This window comes from Spinacia oleracea, chromosome 6, assembly GCF_020520425.1.
Source record: "Spinacia oleracea cultivar Varoflay chromosome 6, BTI_SOV_V1, whole genome shotgun sequence".
NCBI lineage: Eukaryota > Viridiplantae > Streptophyta > Magnoliopsida > Caryophyllales > Amaranthaceae > Spinacia > Spinacia oleracea.
In genome coordinates this window covers 147,349,987-147,371,659 of record NC_079492.1, presented here as the reverse complement: position 1 = coordinate 147,371,659, position 21,673 = coordinate 147,349,987, and the positions used below count along the sequence as shown (strand labels likewise).

Below are 21,673 nucleotides of genomic sequence, written 5' to 3'. Positions count from 1 at the left end.
AAAAAATTCAAACCTCCGGCGACGAGGCTGCCCACTATGGCCGACGACCGTGACGTTGAAGGAACGTCGTCGTCCATGAGGTGTTAGCGTTCCAGGTGTGTTGAGTAGTGGTGCGTGGTGGTGCATCTTGTTGTTGCGGTGGTGCGGTGGTTCTGCTCTTGCGTGATGGTGTGTGGCGAAAAAGGTGGTGGTGCTCGTGAGATGGTGATGAAGGAGATGGTGGTGGAGAAGGTGAAAGAGATGAAGGAGATGGTGGTGGAGTCAGTGGATTTTATAAGGGCAAAAATGTCCATTCATGTGAAATATGCGGACGTTATTAGCATATGAGGACGTCGAATAGCGATACACTAATTTTTTGAGTTAGTAAGTTATACTTGTATTTTATTTATTTATTTTGTAAGTAATAGAAAGATATTGGATTCTTGACTTTTATTGGATAAACCGTTTCACTTTCATTATTAACTTACTCCATCTATTTAAAACAAATAACTTGCTAAACAAAACTTTAAACCATAAAATAATTAATTACGTTTTGCAAACAGATTAAAAAAATTAGGCCCGTTAGCCCGCAGATTAGCCCGACCTGTTTAACCTGCGTGAATGGTGCAACGACTGCCTCGCTGTCTCCTGAAGAAAACCAACCTCGTATCTATCTCTGCAAACAACGGTTTCTCAGCCGAGCATCACAAAAAAGTAACCCAAATTTTTTTCCATATTACAACATCTTCAAGACCCTGAAATTTATCCCAAAGGGTAACAATTCTTTTCTTCTAGAAAGCAAGAGTTTCGGGATAAACCCAAACTACAACATAATAAAAATACACAAAAATATTGAAGGAGAACTGAACTTGGAGGGAGCCAAAGAATTTCATAAAACTCAAAAAATCAAGGGTTAAAAAAAAAGCACTACGATATTGATTAGAAGAGTTCATGAGAAAAAGTACATCATAGCTTACAAACGCTCTTGATTGATTTAGGCAGCTAAAATTGTGAATAGTAATGAATGATAGGTTGAAATGCAGCATTTAAACTGCTACTTTTTCGGATGGTACATTGACGGCAAATATATCATTTTTAACGCGAGAGAACAACTTCTGATCTCACATCTCCTTGAAACTCGACATCCAGCAGCATATCCTCTCTCCCACGTCACGTCATGGAGGTCACGAGCTGCAAATTTGCTTAAGACTGCAGGATTCTCTCTGCCCGTTGAGTATTGTTCTCACTCGGTTTTTGAGGCTTGTGGAGCTTAAAACCAAACACCCGTTGAGTATAGTTCTGACTTGGTTTTTGAGGCTTAAGATGTGGGTATGTCATCAAAAATAGGTGAGGGAATGTTGTTCCAAAATAAGCTCCATCAACATCTACATGCCGTTAAAGGAAACATAGGGAACAGAAAACTCAAGAACAAATGAATCTAAGATTACTACAACCACTACAGGGGTACAATTGATACTCGCAATCAGATTTTTTTTTTTCTTTCTCAGACGACAATATAACACCGTGAAAGACATTTCAGACAATAATAGTTCAGACAAGTCCAGATAGTATAAGTACAGATAGTATAAGTTCGGACAAATTAAGTTTTTTTCAGACATTTTTACACAAATAAGTTTATTCAGAAAAAATAAGTTTTTGTTCACATAAAATAAGTTCAGATAAGTTAGATAAGTTCAGATAATATAAATTCAGTCAAAATAAGTCGAACGGTAATGGTGAATGATTCACATGGCAGAGGGAAAATGCAACAATCAACTCAAGCTAGTTCATGTACAGACAATCACATCAATGCCCAACATATGTCTTCTATGCCAATGAAGGATAAACAATTTAACAGAGTGAGTTGGATGCAATGACTTGAAAAATTTAAAGGGAACAACGAGATTGTGTAGCTAGCTGATCAAATTCTGCACAGCATGAAAACATTTATGGATCCACATCCGCAATAAGCAATAGTTAAACCGAAGAGAACAAAGCATAGAAAATGCTACTAATACCAAGTGTAAATGAAAGCAAGCAAGAGGGAACTTTAAAAAGGTTTCCAATTAAGTAAAGGATACTGCCTTGATACTTGGACCGGGGGTAGTAAATATCTTCACATTTAGGACAGTATATTTTTACGGTGCTTGATCGAGCAAGATCCGATTGCCCAACTGGAAGGCAAGGTTGTCCACAGCAATAAACTCTTGGACACCTCCCAAAGTCATAGTTTTTGTATTTCTCGAGCTGTGTTCTCACAGAAGACCATATTAGTATTTTAGAATCCTAGATTCATATGTATGTCATTATGTAACTGAAACAAATCTCACCATTGCAGCCATCCCTTTGCTTGTCAATATGTATCGAGCATGGATTAAACCATAGAGCATTTCTGCTGCAGATTCGACTAATTCGTTCTGTTCCTCAGTAAACATATCACCTGTACAACAAGAAATTCCCCGTAAAGACAAATACTGAACTCAGAAATCACCATCAAAGGAAATATCTGAGACCTGTAAGAAGTCATAAAACTTTTAAGGATAACAATTCAATTTAATTCATTAACAGAAACTAATCACAAGGTTTTAAAAATAGAACACATAGAATCTTCTAACTAACGTATTAAAAGTTGTATAAGTGGTATCTCCAAGTTTCATCTGCTATGAGAGCGTCAAAGAGAGAAATAAAGTTTGCTAATATCTTCTAACAGCATCCCTCTTTACTCTATTTGCTACCCAATATGTTAAAATAAAATACCTACCAACTCAATACAACTCTTAACGGAGTGAAAACATTGGATGGACAATCTTTAAGGGTCAGAAAAAGTACGGTGTAAGGTTCCCTTGGGACCCTAGAAACCATGATTATATGCACAAAGAGATTGTTTAGTCCTCAACTCACACATACCAAAAAACATTCAAATAGCTGAAAAATCAATCTTCCTACAACCCATTTCCTCCACATGTTCTTATTCATTCAGTCCCCAAAGGCCAAAGGTTAAGAAACATGAACTCCGGAATGAAAGGAAAGACTAATCACACTGAATTGTATTAACAATCAACTTGATTATTGTGAAGAACATTAGAGTTTGGAACTGGAGAGACAAGTTAATTTTCAAATGCAGAGTTTACAAATTCAAGCGACATTAGGCTTCTTGTTAAAAATATGCAGTTCGGCAAACCCTTAGGCCCTATCTTTTAAATAATTTAGTACTTCGTATTAACAAAAAAAAAAGGTGTCATTAATAAACAAGCAAACGATACAGTGTGACTGTGAGTCGTGTGACAGGGCCAACAACAGCAAAATATGCTCAATATTTAATACAGAAGATATGCGACATAAACATACAGGGAATATTCAGAAACAATCCATAAGCATGACCGGCTTTCAGGGAGGCGGCATGGAGAAGTGAAAGAAATTAGAACTCACCATGTGAGGATTCCACATCGAGTATCAAATCCAGAGCATAGTCATAATATGGAACTTGACTGCTTAACCCGCACAAGTTAAAATCGTCTTGAATGTAATCATCATCAACCTCACAGAAAAACTCATTGCCCCGCAAGTTGCAAAACCATGCGATCCAAGATGTGTCATCACCATCTGATCCGCTGACATCAGACCCTTCACTATCAGTTTCTGATTCGTCTGCAAGTCAAGATGCAAACATCAAAAGAGTCAGCAATAAAGGAAAACCAAAACATGAAAGGGTAAAAAAAGACACATAACGAAAAGAATGAAAGAACCAGAGAAGTTAATGAAAATGGTGCAATATGTCGTCAAAAAAGTCATGTTTTCTACAGAAATCAAAACAGAGAAGTCGATCAGACACTTGATTGCAACTAGAAATGTCCTGCATATGCCCGCACATACAGAGACAGGGAGGAATGAGAAGATGCAGAAAGTGGAAGAAATATCGTGATTCTTGATTCTAATTAAAACGGCAAGGTAATGTAGTACGGAGTACCTGTGAAGAATAATAGTAGCATGTACAACATAAATCCCTCCAAAACAGAAAATGAAGCTCACAAATCTAAGCAACTGTAACTGACAAAAACAATCCACTAGTAGAAATTTATATACCCTACAGCTGAACACCAACAAATTAACAGTACAGCGATGTGAATCAGCCAATACACTGCCACAGCCTCATCCATCATACAAAATACACCGTTATTCAGAAACATTTTACCAGAAACACTCTGACTAAGGAGCTCAAATCCTTCCTTCTACCTCAAAGGCTCAAACACCAGGCCAAAAACCCATGTATCCAAATTTCATATCCATTCAAAATCCCTACCTAAAACTCCAATTTACATGGTAAATTAGGAAACTTAATTATTTCAAAGAAGATAGATCAAGAACACAAGAAATAGCACATCCCAACTTATTCTTATAATTCATAGTCTGCTCACACAACCTTTTGATTTCTTATTCTCATTTCCTCTGCCTCAAGTAACAACCTTCCATTTTTAGCGGCTCAGAAATTCGCATTTGAACAAGAAACCAGGAATGCACCTTTTTTAATCTAAAGGTTGATTTAGTTAACATTTTAAGAGCTAAAATATCATCATATAGTAGTATAGTACTAGTTCACAATAACACCTCCTTTCCAAATTTCGAATCACCTTTCAATCTAACAGTTTTCATTCGTATAGCTCCAATGCCCCCACATATCTTTGATAAGACACACAACGAACTTTGTTCCATTGACCGAATACCTATCTTTTAACCACGGAAAACAGCCTCTATATCTCCCATTCTTAAATAAAAACCCCATGAACTTGTACGCGGAACAGAATAGATTCCATGATAGAACTATGCCCCCCAAAAAATAAAAATGCAGCCTTAATCAATCAATCAGCGACCAAAATCACTCGAATTTCTAGGCAAAATAGATCAAAGTATATTCAGTCAACTGAAAATACCCCACCGGAAACTACATACACCAAACAATATTCTCAAAACACATCAAAACCTATTATATTTACCTAAAAACACACACTGAAACAATAAAAATAGCTAATATAAAGTAAGAAATCCGGCATTCCAATTATAGAAAGATGAACTGACCATCAGAGCATCGATTCTTCGAGAGAGAAATAGCGCGGGAATCTCTCTGATCAGAAGGCTGTTTACCGCTAGTAGAATTGATAATCGACTGCGCCGACAACCTATCCTTATCTTTACCGTTCAATCCTTTTGAAGTCGACGGCGACGATCTTTCCAAGTGCTTATCCAACGCATCATTGATCCTTTTCCGATCCACCGCTCCCATATCCGCTTTCGATCCTCGATCCTTATACATCTCTTTTCCTCCTCCCGATAAACTTTTTAACGCAAACTTCAATCAATCAATCAATCAATCGCTCACTCAATCAATCAATCAATCAACCAATCACTGTTTATTCTTCAAACACAGCTTTCAATAATCGGTAACTACAATCTACAGTTTTCCTAACTTAATAAACGGAATAGAAAACTACTGATACACAAAAAAATGGCGGATTGAAAAAGGAAAAAACGTAGAACTTCAGAACCTAGATTCGAGAAATTGGGAGATTTGAGATTGAAAACTTTGATGTTAGGGTTCTTGTTGAAATGCGAAACACATCGAAAGAGAGTGAATCGGCGATTGAGGAAGAGGAGAGAGAGAGAGATTAGGGTTTAGGAGAGAGAAAGGAGACGCGAGCTAAGCCATCTCTCTCCCTCTCTGTTTCGTTTCTCTCGTGTTCAGTTGTTTTTTTTTTTGTTTTTTTTTTAATTTTTTTGAAAAAAGTTGGGAGGAGATATTTTTTGTCTCCCCCCTTTGCCTCTATCTTTTGGGCGTTTGTTAGCTGGGTTCTTTTGGCTGGACACAAGAAAGTGAAAAGGGAAACGCTAGTGGTGGTTCGAACCGTTTGTTTTGGCCAATACACAATGAGCACGTATCGAGCCGCGGGACCCGCTTTACTGGTCGTAAACCTAAACCAACCACTATTCCACTAGTGCTTGTTTGTTTGACATAAAATTATGAACCGTAAGTGTAACAAAAACAGAGTCACGTACCTGACCCAACCATTTTCAAAGAGGTTACTTCTTGTGTTCATTTGAAGTTTTGAACGACATGACCTAAACTAACCACTAGTGCTTATTCCTTTGATCTAAAGTGCAACCTAAAAAACGGGGGTGATGCACATAGTTAAAGATGGTTGAGAACCGGGCTGGACCGACCCATCACGAAAAAAGCCCAGCCCTATAAGAGCACGAAGAAAGCACAACCCGACACGAGCACGAAATCATGGGACTGGGCACGACACAACAAAGCACGCTAAATTTAGTAAAATTAAACTTAGACACGACGGCCCGTGGGTGTGGGTTGAGTCCTGTTTTGCAACTTCCGGCCCAGCGTGACCCAATACAGAGTGGGCATGGCCCATTCAGGTCCATGGCCCACGACCATCTTTCACAATAGAGATCTCTACCATTCTATGTGTTCAATCAAACGACAGTTTAGTAGCTTTAAATTAATGTTTCGGAAATTGGAAAACCTAAAATGAGATCGTGAAACAAAGGAGTCGAGTTCAAACAACATAGTCCCCCAAAAGGATGAGATACTTTATAAAAAGTGAACCAGTCTATAAGAGAGTTTATATACTTGAACGTGCTGAGGTGCTTCATTATAAAATTATCCAGTCTATGTTTGTACTTTGTAAGAAGACTAAAACTAAAGAAATTTAAACTAACCAAGTCAAGAGAGAGAGAGGCAAAACTGTAAACATAAAACTACATAACTTCAACACCTTCCTACACTACACTGTACATACAGTCCCATGATCTGATCAATCTTCTTCAAAGTACTTCTCCTCAGCATCACAATTGGCTTCTTTTGACCAGTGATCATCCAAGGTCTCATCTTCATCTATTTTGGAATAATTGACATGTTCATGATCTTGTCCAGATAAGAATTTCTGCTGCATTATGTAAGTGAATTGATCCAACTGGTCTTGTATTTCTGCTGGAGATAACATCGGTCTCTCAACATTCTCACTGGCGGAAGCAATGCCATTGATTGCTGCTCCATCTTGATCATGCACAGGTTGTACCTGCGTAAGTTTAACGGGAAAAAGTGAAAAACAAATGTTTTTAGTCAGGCACAGGTACCTTGATTTGTTCTAAGCACGTCAATGTTAATGTTTCTCTAAGCCCATAAGATAAATCATGTTATTGATGTCACACGTATACAATATGCTTGCAACTAACCCGACTCTAAATAGTTAAGTTAGTACACATGCTCAATAAAAATTAACATACTTTGGCATGCCAAAGAAATAATCTTCCCTAGACAATACTACTTCTGTTCTTATTTACATGACACAATCATTTAGACACGTTTGGCAATGCCCGATTTCAAACATTAATATCTTCAATTATAGAGAAAAAACTATAAAAAGTTGATATTTAAGAAATATTTATTGAGGCGAATCTAACAAGACCCACACGACTATGTTTTTTTCTTAAGTATAAATCACAAAAGGAAGTCAAATGAGTTTGTGTGAATAGTGTCCAAAACCCAACTGTGTCATATAAATACGAATGGGGGAAGTATTTGTTTAGGAGAATATACATGCATATCAACCATTCCAGTAAACTCTTCCTCTATTTAAGCAGTTCAAAATTCAAATATGCAGAAGAGGTCAAGAATGGGCTCATTTCCAAGAGTGAAGTCAGTTTAAAAACCGACTATTTTCTCTCTCCTCCTCCATTCATTCTTCACTTTGGTAAGAACGTTAGGCCACACTGTACCTTCACTGACACAACTTATTTGATCTTCATTAATTGTGTAATAACCTAGCTAGCAGCTATGTTGAAATGTTAGTTTCTTCTCCACCACAATTGTTGAAGATCCACCTTTATTGACTTATGAGTTTCAAGCTACCTAATACAGTCCCGTTAACTACAACTATGGTGTTATAAGCATGTGGGGGAAGAAAAAAAATCAGTAGCAAGAATCAAAGTCTTCATGTCTACAGTTTCTTTTTCCCAAGTGGCCAAGTGGCTTCGTCAATCACCAGTGTAATACTTCCTCCGTTTCCTTTTAGTTGCAACACTTCCATAAAATGGAAACATCACAATACTTGCAACACACTATAAATGGAAACCTATTTTGTAGGCATTACTTTATACCCTCGCTTTATTTTCCTTTTTAACTCCTAACCTCTCACCCACCAAATAAAATAATGGAACTTTCCATTTAATGCCCTCACAATGAAGAAGTTTGATTCTTTTTTCTTAAAGTGTGTGAAAAAATGTGTTGCAACTATTAAAAAAAGGCGGAGGAAGTAGCATATTGTGCAACGACTTCCGTTGTAGTAAGTATTTGTTTCCAATGAGTGATAAACACTTTGCCAATTGGCATATGTAATGTATGTTGTCTTGATTTTTTTAGTTCCCTTAAGGTCCCTAAAGGAAAAAATAATCCAAATACACTTGCATCATCAACCAAAATGAAGAACCCCATGTGCTCACTCTCAAAGATACCAAGTAAACAAATTTGGTGTTCCCAAATCACCTATACCTCTTAACCATGACGTACGGATAACCATGACTTGCAACTATCTCCTTGCCTAGACTTTTAAACCATAGTGTTACCTGAAACTCAGTATATTTGGATACATGGAAAGGGTATAGGCTCCCTAGTATTCAAGACGATTACCGCCTAGCTAAAACATATTTAGCCTAACTACTTCAAGTGCCAAGAAATCAGCTAGATTCCAAGAACCCATATTTAAAACCTTTACCAAACACTTAAACTTGAAGCCCAGACCTAGTGCCACAAATACAATGCAGAAGATAAGTGTCCAACCTCATGCAAGCATGCAATGTATATATTATGACTTATCAGATGCTTACATAAAGAAGCAGGTTCTTGTTCTAGTACATAACTAACAATCAAATCATAGACATCATCTTCTACTCGTTTTATTGTTCATTATTAGTCACTGCCAATTGACTCTTACCCTTACAGTTCCATTTCTACTTCTCCTGCCAAATCAAATATTGCTTTCATTTTTTCGTATAAGTTGTAGTTAAATGATAATTGTATTGTATTTATCTAATCTTGGAACCATAGCATAAGAAGTTCATGGAGTAAGTTACCTCTGAAGTAGTCACCCCATTTCCATGAACATTAGCTTTTTCACCCTCCTCCTCTTCTTCTTCTTCCTCCTCCTCTTCTTCTTCTTCCTCTTCTTCTTCCTCCTCCTCCTCCTCGTCTTCCTCTTCCTCCATTCGGCTCGCTCCTTCATTACCAACCCATTCACTCTCATCAACACCTAATCTCTGCTGCTCACCTCTGATCTTCGCTAGCAATATTGCCTCCTCGGCCCGTCTCATTAAAGTCTCTGACCACCGCTCCCCAGGCCTGGGCATGCTTCTCCCGTAAGGATCTTGAAATTTACCCACATACTCATGATGCAGATATGGCTCCCTCTCTCTCATGGAATCCTCAGAAAAGTAATGCCCTTCACTTATGAGCTTATCCATATATGCAGTTCTTCTGTTCTTTTTAGTTAATGACTGAAAGCGCATTTGCTCTGAAGTTGGAGTGAGCTTGCTTCTTAGATGCTTTAAGTGCCAATTAGTTTCATAGTCATCTTTTAAGACATCGAACTCTTGAAGTTCTTGAGATGTCAGTTGTGGACCATAGCGTTCTGCAAGAAATGAGAAAAAAAAATATTAATTTAGTTCTAGCATTACAATGAGTTACTCAGTTACATAGCCACATATTAAGCTTACTTATGAATGAAGTATTAAGAAAAAAAAATTAGTTCTAGCATTTAGTTCTTCGGGAGTAGACAAACTTACTGTCAATGAATGAAATAGGAAAATGGGGCAAAGGAGAAATTGTGTAATAAAATAGCTTACTTATGTGGTTCAACTGAGAGTCTGAGAGATAGATTTAAATTCAAGAGAACGAACATATAATTTTAAGCAATGAGGAGAAGAGGAAACAAGCTTAAATTTGCACCAAGGAACACGTAACAAATAATAAGTCTCCCTTACCAACAAAGTCATGCAGTGTAACAACACTGCAAAACTTCATAGAATTACACTTAAATGGTATGTCATCTCAATCACTTAACTTGTATTTTCGAAAGTCTAAGAATAAATTATAAGTATTAAGTTACTATTTCCAAAGCGTTTGACTTCTATTTGCAGAAATAAGAAGTATAATGATACATTTACATCACAATGTAAGGCCTTTGTTTGATGCAGGAAGAAAGTTTGTGCAAACTTTATCATGTTCCTATAGAGGGAAATGTAACTTCTCCACCCGTCTCAACCCATGGTTAACAATTCTTTAACAACAATATTGGACTTCAAGTCTAAAAGTGCAAATGCTGTCAGCCAAAGGTACAATTTCCCAATGTAGCATGCATTTCACATGAAAATTTCTTCTTCAAAAAAGACACTTGTTCGGACTCTTTTGAGTTCTAATTTCATAATTTCTATCATAATCAGCTTGACAACATAACAACAATATCTAACCCCCTACAAACAACGATCTGAAACATACGAATTGGTATAGAAGAACACTTTTGGATTGATTTAACAAAATTAGGTAACGTATTGCGTTCTTGCCCGTTCCGTGTACCAACTACAAAGGTGCAGTTGGACTTTGGTAATAGTGTAATACTGAATCAAACAAACCCCTAATAACATCCACCACCAATATACTTATATACCCTGCTGAAAGTGGAATAAATTCCCAATCACTAGAATGTTTTTGCACTTTCTTCTAATCACTTCCCACCAACCCAGAAAAGAAGGAATTTCCAACTTTTGATATTAAGCTTGTCAAATTTGAACAATAATCCCTTAAACAATAAACTGATTAATACATAACCATGATCAATCACTCAAACGAGGCCAATTAATTATATTGGTGAATGCCAATAACCCATTTCAGGAATTAAGCTCTAAGTTTCAAAACATTGAAGAAAAATCAACTTAATCAATACTAAAAACAAATTCAACCCCACCTCCCAGAAAGAAAAATAAAATCAAATTAAACTAACAACATAAAGTTCGAGCAAACAGGAGGGTGAAAATAGCAGAGAAAAATAAAATAGAGATAGATAAAAGGGGGGCGGTGGCGCGGTGGTGGTTACCTAAAAACACGGGGACGTCACGGCGGAGGAGGTCGAGAAGGAGGGGCTTGCGGAGGGAAGGGGTGGCAGCCTTGGAAAGAAGAGCTTGTGGGAAGTATAGATTTTCCAAAGCTGATAGTCTCTCTGTAATTCTCTCCATTGCTTCTTACTTCACCTCTCTTCTTTCTTTCTCCTCTTCCATCTCTATGGACTCTGGAATTTCTACACCCTGCAATTTTGCCTAATACTGCGAGTGTTTCTCAATTTTCAGTGTTCCTGCATTTGATTTCCTAATTCAAGTATCCTGCGATCCGACAAAGTTTATGTCAAAAGTGGCTTAGTGCGATGAAATTGATTCTGATTAATACTCCAATTATTTGTTATTAGTACTGATTAGTGTGTTATTGATTTATCAATATATTGCTAAGTGGTACCGATACGAGAAATTTCAAAACAATCCTCTTGATTGGCATATTAAGTGGCATTTTCGTAAATATAATGAAAAAATATACAATCTAAAGATTGTGTTGTACAATATATTTGATATTTTACAAAAAATTAAAATAAAAGAAAATAATTCTAATATAGAAAGAGATTGTATATGTAAATATTTAGATTGTATATTTTGACAATTTATTTATGAAAATACCACTTGACATGCTTACCTTGCCAATCAAGGGGATTGACCGGGCAGAGCTCGTACCGATACAATTCATTTGCATTATTGGTATGATATACTCTTTGTTGCCTTGTTGGTACTAAAATAAAGGTTGTATTGGATAATTTGTATCTAATATGGTCACAAACCACTTGTTGACCCGACGAAATCTATTTCAAATGTGTCTTGTGTTTAAAATGGACAGGGTACGTAATAATTTGATATTGGTAGTTATTACACTGCTAAGTGGTACCAATATGAGTCATTTGTATGATTGGTAATAAAAAATGTTATATTGGATAATTTTTATCCAATTTGGTCACAAGTCACTTGACGTTTATAAAACCTTCCTACGTTCCTTCTCAGTTCTCCCTATCAGTTCATACGTCGTGAAACTTACGTGCAACTAGATAGGCCTAGTGGTTCGTGTGGCTTGTCGTGTGCCAGAGTGGTTAGGCACAAGTCAAACGACTACTTTTGTGTTGTGTTGTCGCAAGCTAAACTTCGGATCAGACATGACCTAGTTCACATGCTTCTTGTGCCTCTAAAGCTCCGATATATTCGTCTTACTTCTATAACTTATATCTGAAATTATCTTATTTAACTAATCTTAATTTATTTGGAGAAGAACTTATTTTGTTAAAAAACTAATTTATGTAATTTGTCTCAAATAAATTTAATTTTTTCTGAATTATCTTATCTAACCTATTTTTGCTTATTTGGTGTGAAATAAATCAAAATAAATCGAACAAAGATAGAAACTAAATAGTCTATATAGAAAAAACAATGTTTTATGCTTTTTTTAGGTCAACAAGAAGAATTAAAAATCGAAAGTTGTCACAATCTAGAATTAGAAGTGTAAAGAACATTAAGGGACATATGTGGCAATTAGCTAAAATTAGAAACACATCACTCTCTTTATAAGTGCTCCCTCCGTCTCTTTTTGTTTTTTACGTTTTCCTTTTTGGTATTTCAAAATGTTATTTACATTTCCTTCTATATTATCACACAAATGACTTAGTATTCTATCAAAATTTGTGTACAATTATTATTTTAACCAATTAAATTCATTGGGTCATTTAATCTCACACTTTTTCATTGGCACATTAAATTTTTCACATTTCCCAATATCAGAATTTTGATAAAAGTGAAAACATTATAAATAAACGTAACTTATCTTATTTAAAAAAAAAAAAAAATTGAGGAATCGACGGAGGGAGTAGATGATTAGTCATTACCTAGCCATCACTTGAACAACCTTTGTGCAAGACTTACAATGACTTACAATAACCAGCTTAAAGAACTTAGAAAATTTTCAGTAAATCTTTGAAACTATAATGACAAAAATTTGACAATTAACCTCAAAAGTTTTTCAAGTATATCTTTAATATTGTTATCTTTTGTTACATTACAAGCTCAACCAACTTTACATCAGCCAAAATTGGTAGGCTGAAGAACTGGTAAAGCCAAAATTGCCATCAGCTTTTTTACAGCTGATATAACCTGCATCACTGATATATAAGGTTACCAATTCTTTCAGAAATACATATCGAAGAAATGGGAAGTAGCAGAGCATGTCATGTATATTTTTGGAGTTTTGAATTTCCGTGCTCCTTGTCTTGCTCTCGCGATAGCTGATATCGGTCTAAATGGTCGGTAATCGCGTCTGGACAGGAGTTTGCCCGTAGAAGCTCCAAACGGGTAAAGGGTGGAGCAAACTGCAATATATAGTCTTCATCTGCAATGGCAGAAATACACGAGCAAAAATGTCGTGGTTACAGCTGAAATTCTGGAGGCAAGAAATAACTGCTGTGTCCCTTTAACTACCACATCCAAATTTTTACATCCCGCCATACAAATTACCGATATACCATTATAGTCCTTATTTAAAATTATTACGGAAAGAAGGGGTAACATTAAGGATAATATAGAAAGTTCAAAACAGAACTTAGGGAGTGCTTGTTTTGGTGTAAAACGTTTTCATGAAAATCGATTTTTCCCTTTACAATCACTTTACATTGTTTGGTTTGGCCAATGAATGGAAAAAGGTGGAAAAAACTTTTCCATTTGAAAGGAAGGAAACCACTTTTCCAATTTACTCCCCTCTTTCCATCAATCTTCACCATCTTCACCCGTTTTCCTTTTTCTATGATTTTTTTTTTGTAAGGAACCAAACATAGGAAAACTAGTTTGAAATTGTATTTTTCCTTGGAAAATGTTTTCCAATGAAAAATCAATTTTCATTGTAAATGTTTTACGCCAAACCAAACGGAACTTTACTACATATAGGAAGTGGCATTATTTTGGGATCACATAAACAGACATATCCTATTGTTTCGGAAACGGAGGAGTTTTGTAGAAAGGGTGGAAGAAGAAGAACACTTTGAATCCTGTATACAACTTCCCGACAAGTCGCATCACAAGATAAAAAGAGCAGTATAAGATAAGGGTAATAGAGCATGTGTAACAAATTACTTACCCTCTTTAACAGTTCCGTAAAGCCAGCACAAAACCTCATCGGCAAAGGCTAAGCAAACCCCACCCTGTAAGGCAACAAATGACACGCATGACAACAATATTAAAACGCATACTACTGAAGATAAGTTCTTGGGAAATGATGAGCAGTTAAAAATCTTAAAAAGTTGGATGGAATGAAACATAGCCAGAATCAAGTGTCAGGCGACGAATTTACCTGCCAGTAATTCTTCATTTTCACTCTTTGATTTATTTCTTTGGTTCTCATTCTTTCTGTCCGAACAAGCCGTCCTGCGTCATCCCTGCAGAAGGAGCACTGAGGTAAATATACTGTATATAGACTGAATCCAAAGTCTGACGCCAAAATTACTTCACATTTTAACAGCAATCTCCGTTGTCTAACTGAATCTCTGTGATTTATGTAATAATGAAACCTTTCCCCAACCAGAAAGGCTTGTTTTCTTAAGTTACAAGCTTACAACAATAAACTGAGGTTACAACATGTAGTTAAGTCTTCAAAGTGGTAAATCAAAGGTTATTCATCCTGTTATCATAACTGCCATATATATTACCGTGTTCTAAACTGGTTAAGCGCTGTGAGTTTCAGCCGTAGTAAAGGTTAACAGATTTTTTTACAGACGCAAGAGGCATTTCATTACTCGTAAGTCATATAGGACCAATTTGCACATGTATAATTTCATTACGGTTTCTTTTAAAGACCACATGCAATCTCTTTGATTAAAAAAAAAAAAAGGATTCCAAGCAAACCAGAACTACGATTCACCAAATAGCATAAGGAGATGGTTACAGAAGACTTGTACCTAAAGCCAACAACAATATAGGGAACCCCGGCTAAAAAAGATTGGATCTGCAATAAAAAAGCAAAGTAATATCACAATGCACTCAAGAATTTAAAGAGGGTGATAACTACCAATATACCAAGTCACTAAGGCCCCGTTTGGTTGGGTGTAAAATGTTTTCATGGGAAACGATTTTCCTCTTTTCAATCATTTTACGTTGTTTGATTTGACAAGAGATGGGATACAATTTTCCACAACTCCCTCAAAGGTGGAAAAACCTTTTCCATTTGAAAGGGAGGGAAACCACTTTTCCATCTTCCACCTTTCCACCTTAACTCCCTCTCACTTCTTCCCCTAAATCTTCACCATCCTCTCCCATTTTCTTAAGGAACCAAACAAAGGAAAACTAGTTTGGAATTGTGTCTTACCTTGGAAAATGTTTTCTATGAAAAATCATTTTGCACTGAAAACGTTTTACACCAAACCAAACAGTGCCTATTGTAGAAAAAAATATTCAACAAATAGCAAAAGATGAAAGGTGCCACAAACCCAGAATTTGAGTAATTTCTCCCTCTCATATCTTTCCTGCGTGTGATATTCCAACTGTCAATCAATGGCCAAAACGGATAAGAGCATAGAAACCCAGAGCAAAACTTTCAAGAAAGACACACGAGTTTATTAACATATACTTCATAAAATTACATATGAAATTGAACCTCTCGGGAAGTCTTCAACTCCACATAAAACTTCCTTCCATCATCGGTGGAGTCACAGCAATCCATTTCAGCACCCATTAATATTCGATGAGCACCAAGTTTTGTTTTGATAACAGCGCAATATTCAACATTGGAATCTATATGATGTATACCCTCTCCGTCATCCCTTCTAGGATCTTCTGTTGCAAGGGTCTCAAAGCAATATCCCCAATAGCACCTAACTCAACAAAACATAACTGGACTTTAACTTATAGTTCAAGAGTAAACAGATAAACTTTTTCATTTTCTTTTGGTTGACCTATATGAAGCAACAAATAGTTTTCCCTTTTCATTTGGCTGACAAATGTGAAGCAACAAATATGAGCATATGCACAGTTTATTTTCTTTGTTTGATTTTCCAAAAAGAAAAGAGGAAAACATCATTTTCCTCATCACCTCATTCACCTAAAACTAAAGCATCATGTATGTCCAAGACTAAGGCTCTGTTTGGTAGGGCGTAAAACGTTTTCATGGAAAACTATTTTCCCCTTTTCAATCATTTTACGTTGTTTGGTTGGGTAAGGGATGGAAAACAATTTTCCATGACTCCCTCAAAGGTAGAAAACCCTTTTCCATTTGAAAGGGAGGGAAACCACTTTTCCTCCTTACCTCCCTCTCCTTTCTTCCCCTCAATCTTCACCATCTTCTCCCATTTTCCTTTAAGGTACCAAACAAAGGAAAACTAGTTTGGAATTGTATATTCCCTTGAAAAATATTTTCCATGGAAAATCATTTTACAATGAAAACGTTTTACGCCCTACCAAAACGGAGCCTAAAGACTCCTAGTGACCAAATTCTCTGAGGCCTTGAACATCAGCAAGGTAGTTTTATATCGTGACACCGCAAACAGTCTCACAATTAAGAATTAACTAATCAAATTTGATCTTCTAACTGTAACAGCAAGGAAATTCATACTCAACAGCTGATATCACTGTGTGAAAATCAGTATCAATTATCACAGCTGACACATTAAAAAAAATTATTCAGCTAAAGGAGCAGCGAGAACTCATATTATTTCTCTTTACTTGCTCAAAAGCCAATCACAACCACCATCAAATATCAGAAGTCAGAACCCTAAATTTCCAGTTATTCCTCAATATCAATTACATCACAATTATCACAAAATACTTGGTGTATTGTCAATTTGTCATATCATTTCAATGTCAACCCCTTCAATGGTTTATACATCTCAGAACAACACGGATTTAAAAAAAAAAAAAGCATTTTAACTACCTTCTGCGATCTATCTCTGTCTGTGGCCTTTCTGGTAATTTGTGAACATCAAGATAGACCACTCCCTTTCTCTTATGCACTCCCATTTCCCAAGGCTCGTTTCTAATATAAGCTGTGGCCAAAATCTGCATGTGGAAGAAGAGAAACTTTAGGCTTCAAAACAAAACAAAACAAAAAAAAGATAGATAGAATCTCAAAAGGTTAAACCAGCTAGACTATAAGAAGAAATATGTTTTAAATATATGCAATAATCAACTTCTGCAAAGCTTGTCCCATTACCAACATAGAATTCCCGAGCTAAATTATAGTGCCAAACTGCCAACAACACATTATATCACGTACAATTAAGATATTACATTTTACCTTATTTAGATTGTTCCGATACGTCTGCACAAGACAAACAAAAGGATGTAAACAAAATCAGATGTGGAGATAGTTTACTGGAAATTTGTCCAACCGCAGAAGCCTTCAGGGAAAAGTAACTTTACTTACCACAAAATGCATATTTTCAAGAGGAATTCTTTTATGTCTTATGCAAGCAAGAAGATCACCAAATCCCTGGGAGCCCAAATCTGGTTTAAGAACAATTAATTATTGCACAACAGAATGAGTATAAATCAACCTTGACAGTTGAGACACAATACCCAAATGGCCCCACTAAATAAAAGCCTTTTCCTCGCACATTGCACTGCCACTTCTATTTTCACGCCCCTCTCTATTTCTCTCTTAACCGTAACTAATTATAGCATCAATAAATTTTCTTCAACGCACATGTGTGATACCTTTTTTCTCGATGTAAGTATCAAAGCCTTCATTTAGATCTGCTCCAACATCTTCACTGATCAGTCGCTTAAAAAGCCTCTAATAACATACATGCAAACAATAGCACACAAGTTCACAGCCCATGATGTTTAAACGCATAGTAGTGGGAACATAATCACAAACGTAGATGGCTTACCAAACTGCGATCATCGAAGAAGACCTCACCACCTTCCACACGACTATAGCAGGCAAATTCGGAAGGCTATTTAATAAAATTGCCACTAAGCTGTATTAGCAAACAGTAATTAAAAGCAAATATCATTCACATGACAATCACCAGGCAATCGCCAGAGATATTCAAGACAGAAAACCACCCACCACACCCCCAGGAGGGCCATAAATTCTTTGGTTTCCAATAATTACATGCCCAACCAGAACCTTATGACAAATAAAATTAACGATGGTGTACCAGCCAACAAAATATTTGCAATGCCAAAACACAACACAAAGTTACAGAGATTTATACATCCACAAACGAATATCTATATACCTCTTGGAACTGTGTAGCTCTTCTCGAAAGTGTTTCCTCGCTATTTGCAAATTTGAGCTCAGAAACAAAGCGTTCATCTCTTATAACAGGAGGAAATCTGGAGTTGAACCCGCCATAGTTTTGTCTGGGAGGATATCCAGGCCGAGGTAGGATACCAGCACCCCTATCATTTTGCCACCGTCCGCGGCCACGGCCACGACCACCCCCACCCCCACCTCCATCTTGATAATGGTTATTGCGAATCATAGGAGGCAATACTGCATAATACAAAGTCTTCAGAAAACCAGGAAGTAAAGCGCAAAACAGAAGGGAAGAAATGAAAATGATAGCTATTAATTATTGAACTCCTAAGTTTAAGCAGTTACAAGAAGCTGTGCTGCGAAAAAAAATAGCCAATACATATATGTGACAGCAGAGAGGCTTACATATTATCCACCGGATACTACTCGATATGCTTCGACAAAGTAAGCCTAGTAAAAGCACATTATGCACATAAAACTAGGGTTTGCCAGTATTGGAATCATAGCTCAAACCTATCTTATCACTAGCGGTGCTTATTAGACAACACAACTCGCAAGTTACTCGAGATCGACTCGGTCATGACTCAACTCGAATGAGATCGAGATCGACACGAAATATTACGAGCCAAGTTGACAACTCTCAACTCGACCCGGTAATCTTGTGAGAAACTCAGATTTTTTTCCCATAATATTTTTAACAATATTTATTGTAAATTATTATTAATTTTAATTTCTTTTTATTTAAGTGACTTTATACGAAGTATTAAATTGATCATCAATAACTTCCTAAGCCAATTATCTTTCTTTGGATGATGGGCCTATTTCACTAGAACCCCATATATAAGACTATAAGAGTAGATGTAAGTTAAACCCTGTCTTCATATGTCCTCAAGGTTTCTTTGATCAGCCTTTTTGTGTCTCCCTCGGTCTCTCACCTCCCGTTGTTTTCTATCTCTAACTTCTGCTCCACATCTATAATTCTCCAACCTCCTCTCGTGAATTTCCAAATTGGTTGGGCGTATCTAAAATTGGGGAAAAGAGCTTTACGATTCTAGAAATTTCAGCAATTGGCCTTGAATTATAACTACAGTATTTTTTGGTGTTTGTAGTTAGGTATGGATTTTTATTATACCCCATTGTTGTTGTATTTTCGTCGGAATGAGATCTTCTAGCTTTATCATTATTGTTTTAAGTATCTTTCCTTTGTCTAGTTTATTTATCCATATATTATGGTTTTTGTTTCTAAATTCGTCGGGCTAGTGAAATAGAAATTAAAACAAGATAAATAAAGTTAGCACACCTCTAACATAAACTGGATATGATCTTCACACGAAAAAAGAAGTATTAACTCGAGTTCGATACTTAGTTTGAGCTCGAGTCAAGCTTAACAACCACAAATAAAGTTAGCATGTTGAGTTCGAGTTTTAGTTTGAGCTAGAGTCAAGCTTGACAACCCTTTTCGAGCCGAGTTGAGCTTGTGTATGGGTTTTCGAGTTCAAGTAGAGTTTAGCCAAACTCGAGCTCAACTCGCATCATTAGCATTCCTAATCATCACCAAGCAATAGGTGCCCATCTTTAATAGAAGACATAAAACAGTAAAAAGCAGCATAGTTCCCTGAAGGGATATGGAAATACTGAAAGCATAATCCCACAAAAAATCAACTACATTAAACCTAAGCAATTGTCTTGCGGTACAAAGTGTGAAGAATTCCAGCATGTGAGAAAGAATGAATTACATTCTAGCTGTAGATGACAAATAAAAAACATGCTTTCCGAATGAAGAGGACCAGAATCTAAACCCCTACTAAAATCAGCAATGATAATGAACAAAGACAGTAAATTTCCTCAAATTGAATTAAAAGCAGCAACAAATAAGTACAAAGAACAGTTAATTTCCTCAAATTCAGACCACATACACCAAAGAGAGACTGCCCATTAACCAAAGCTAACAAAATTATACTTCGTAAATAGCAAGCATCAAAACCTAGAATTGAACTAAAAACAGCAACAGATACCTACAAAAGACTAACATAAACACCAAAAAGAGATTACCAATTAATCAAAGCTCACTAAATTACAAATGGCAAGCATAAGAACCTAAAATTGAGCTAAAAATAATCACCAGCAAATAAAAGAAACAAAAATTCTCAATTTTGAAACCCCAATTACACAAAATAGAGATTACCCATATAAAATAAACTCACAAACTATAAAGGGCAAGCATCAAAAACATGCAATTGACCCAGAAAAACCCAAATTACTTCAGAATTAAGAGGAATAACAAAATACCAGGAACAGGGTGAGGGCTAATAGCTTTAGTTCTGCAATAATCTTCATTATCAGGCCCAAAAAGATCTCGGTCATCTTCTTCCTGATTATCCATATCATCATCATCATCATCAGGTTCATCCCCAAAAATATCCCTAGCAACAATCCTACTATCGGAAACTACTTCTTCCCCACCACCATTATCTCTCTCCTCACTCGCGCTGCTACTCCCACTGCCGCTGCCGCTTCCGCTAGAAGAAGATCTTGATGAGGAGGAAGACGATGAATTTGACGGCGAGGATGAACGGGATGAATCAGAGGATGAAGAAGGGCGAACACCTCTTTGTTCATTGTCAACTTCTTCTTCCTCTTGCTTTGGCTGTTCTTCGTTGTTTTCATGGGAGTATTGCTGTTCATCTTCTTCGTCTTCCCCGAATAAATCTGCTGAAAACTCCATGTGAGAGAGGGAATTTGAAGGTGGGTTTTGCAAAGGGAACAGACCTGTAAACTAAAAACTTTTGGTGTATTTTTAAGCAATTAGAGATTCTCAAATCTGGGTTTTTGTGAGTCGATGGAGTTTGATTTTTCAGTTTGGAAAAGGGAATTTTTTTTCTTTTAGCAATTTTTTTGTCTAATGGATTGCAATTTGCAAAAGAAGACCAAATAGCTTTGAGCCCTAATTTTCTTATTTGACGAACAAATCTTCTTAATTCAGTAATTCTGAGTAATCGTTTTGTCCAAGGTTATACTTCACAAACATACTCAAAAAGTTATCGATTTGGATTGAAAATTATAAATTTCACGAGTTTAGCCCGACAAATTTAAAAAGTTTTTTTTATTTTCCCCCGAATTAGGATTGTGACATATAGAATCGAGTCACTAATAAATTTAATTGAATTTATCTAGAGTCTGGTACTCCCTCCGTCTCTTTTTGTTTTTTACGTATTCTATTTTGGGTGTTTCATTTTGTTCTTTACATTTCCTTTTATATTGTCACATAATGCATTAATATTCTATCAAAATTTGTGCTCAAATATTATT

General features: G+C 36.3%; 3 protein-coding genes across 5 annotated transcripts; all 3 read right to left on the bottom strand.

Moving 5' to 3' along the window:
• Window positions 1-885: 885 nt before the first annotated feature.
• On the bottom strand, window positions 886-5,776 carry LOC110781755 (casein kinase II subunit beta-1). The gene is made up of 5 exons (XM_021985805.2): window positions 5,053-5,776; window positions 3,409-3,627; window positions 2,310-2,419; window positions 2,061-2,226; window positions 886-1,364 (listed from the first exon to the last, which is right to left on the bottom strand). Exons 1-5 carry the CDS (start codon window positions 5,285-5,287, stop codon window positions 1,183-1,185), a joined length of 912 nt encoding a protein of 303 aa, XP_021841497.1. The 5' UTR covers window positions 5,288-5,776; the 3' UTR covers window positions 886-1,182.
• Window positions 5,777-6,552: 776 nt separating this feature from the next.
• LOC110781756 (uncharacterized) lies at window positions 6,553-11,462 on the bottom strand. The gene is made up of 3 exons (XM_021985806.2): window positions 11,133-11,462; window positions 9,118-9,671; window positions 6,553-7,064 (listed from the first exon to the last, which is right to left on the bottom strand). Exons 1-3 carry the CDS (start codon window positions 11,269-11,271, stop codon window positions 6,801-6,803), a joined length of 957 nt encoding a protein of 318 aa, XP_021841498.2. The 5' UTR covers window positions 11,272-11,462; the 3' UTR covers window positions 6,553-6,800.
• A 1,662-nt stretch (window positions 11,463-13,124) lies between these two features.
• Window positions 13,125-21,351, bottom strand: LOC110781757 (NAD-capped RNA hydrolase DXO1). 3 transcript variants are annotated; one of them, XM_056831094.1, is made up of 13 exons: window positions 20,654-21,349; window positions 18,345-18,601; window positions 17,991-18,056; window positions 17,815-17,893; window positions 17,525-17,604; window positions 17,396-17,419; window positions 17,033-17,157; window positions 15,761-15,977; window positions 15,594-15,629; window positions 15,066-15,112; window positions 14,462-14,546; window positions 14,249-14,312; window positions 13,125-13,507 (listed from the first exon to the last, which is right to left on the bottom strand). In XM_056831094.1, exons 1-13 carry the CDS (start codon window positions 21,087-21,089, stop codon window positions 13,347-13,349), a joined length of 1,677 nt encoding a protein of 558 aa, XP_056687072.1. In that variant the 5' UTR covers window positions 21,090-21,349; the 3' UTR covers window positions 13,125-13,346. The 3 variants fall into 3 exon arrangements, 2 of the variants coding, with proteins under 2 accessions (XP_056687072.1, XP_056687071.1); XM_056831093.1 differs by having other exon boundaries at window positions 15,594-15,647; window positions 20,654-21,347; XR_008923098.1 differs by lacking the exon at window positions 13,125-13,507 and having other exon boundaries at window positions 14,258-14,312; window positions 15,594-15,647; window positions 15,747-15,977; window positions 20,654-21,351.
• Window positions 21,352-21,673: the final 322 nt, after the last annotated feature.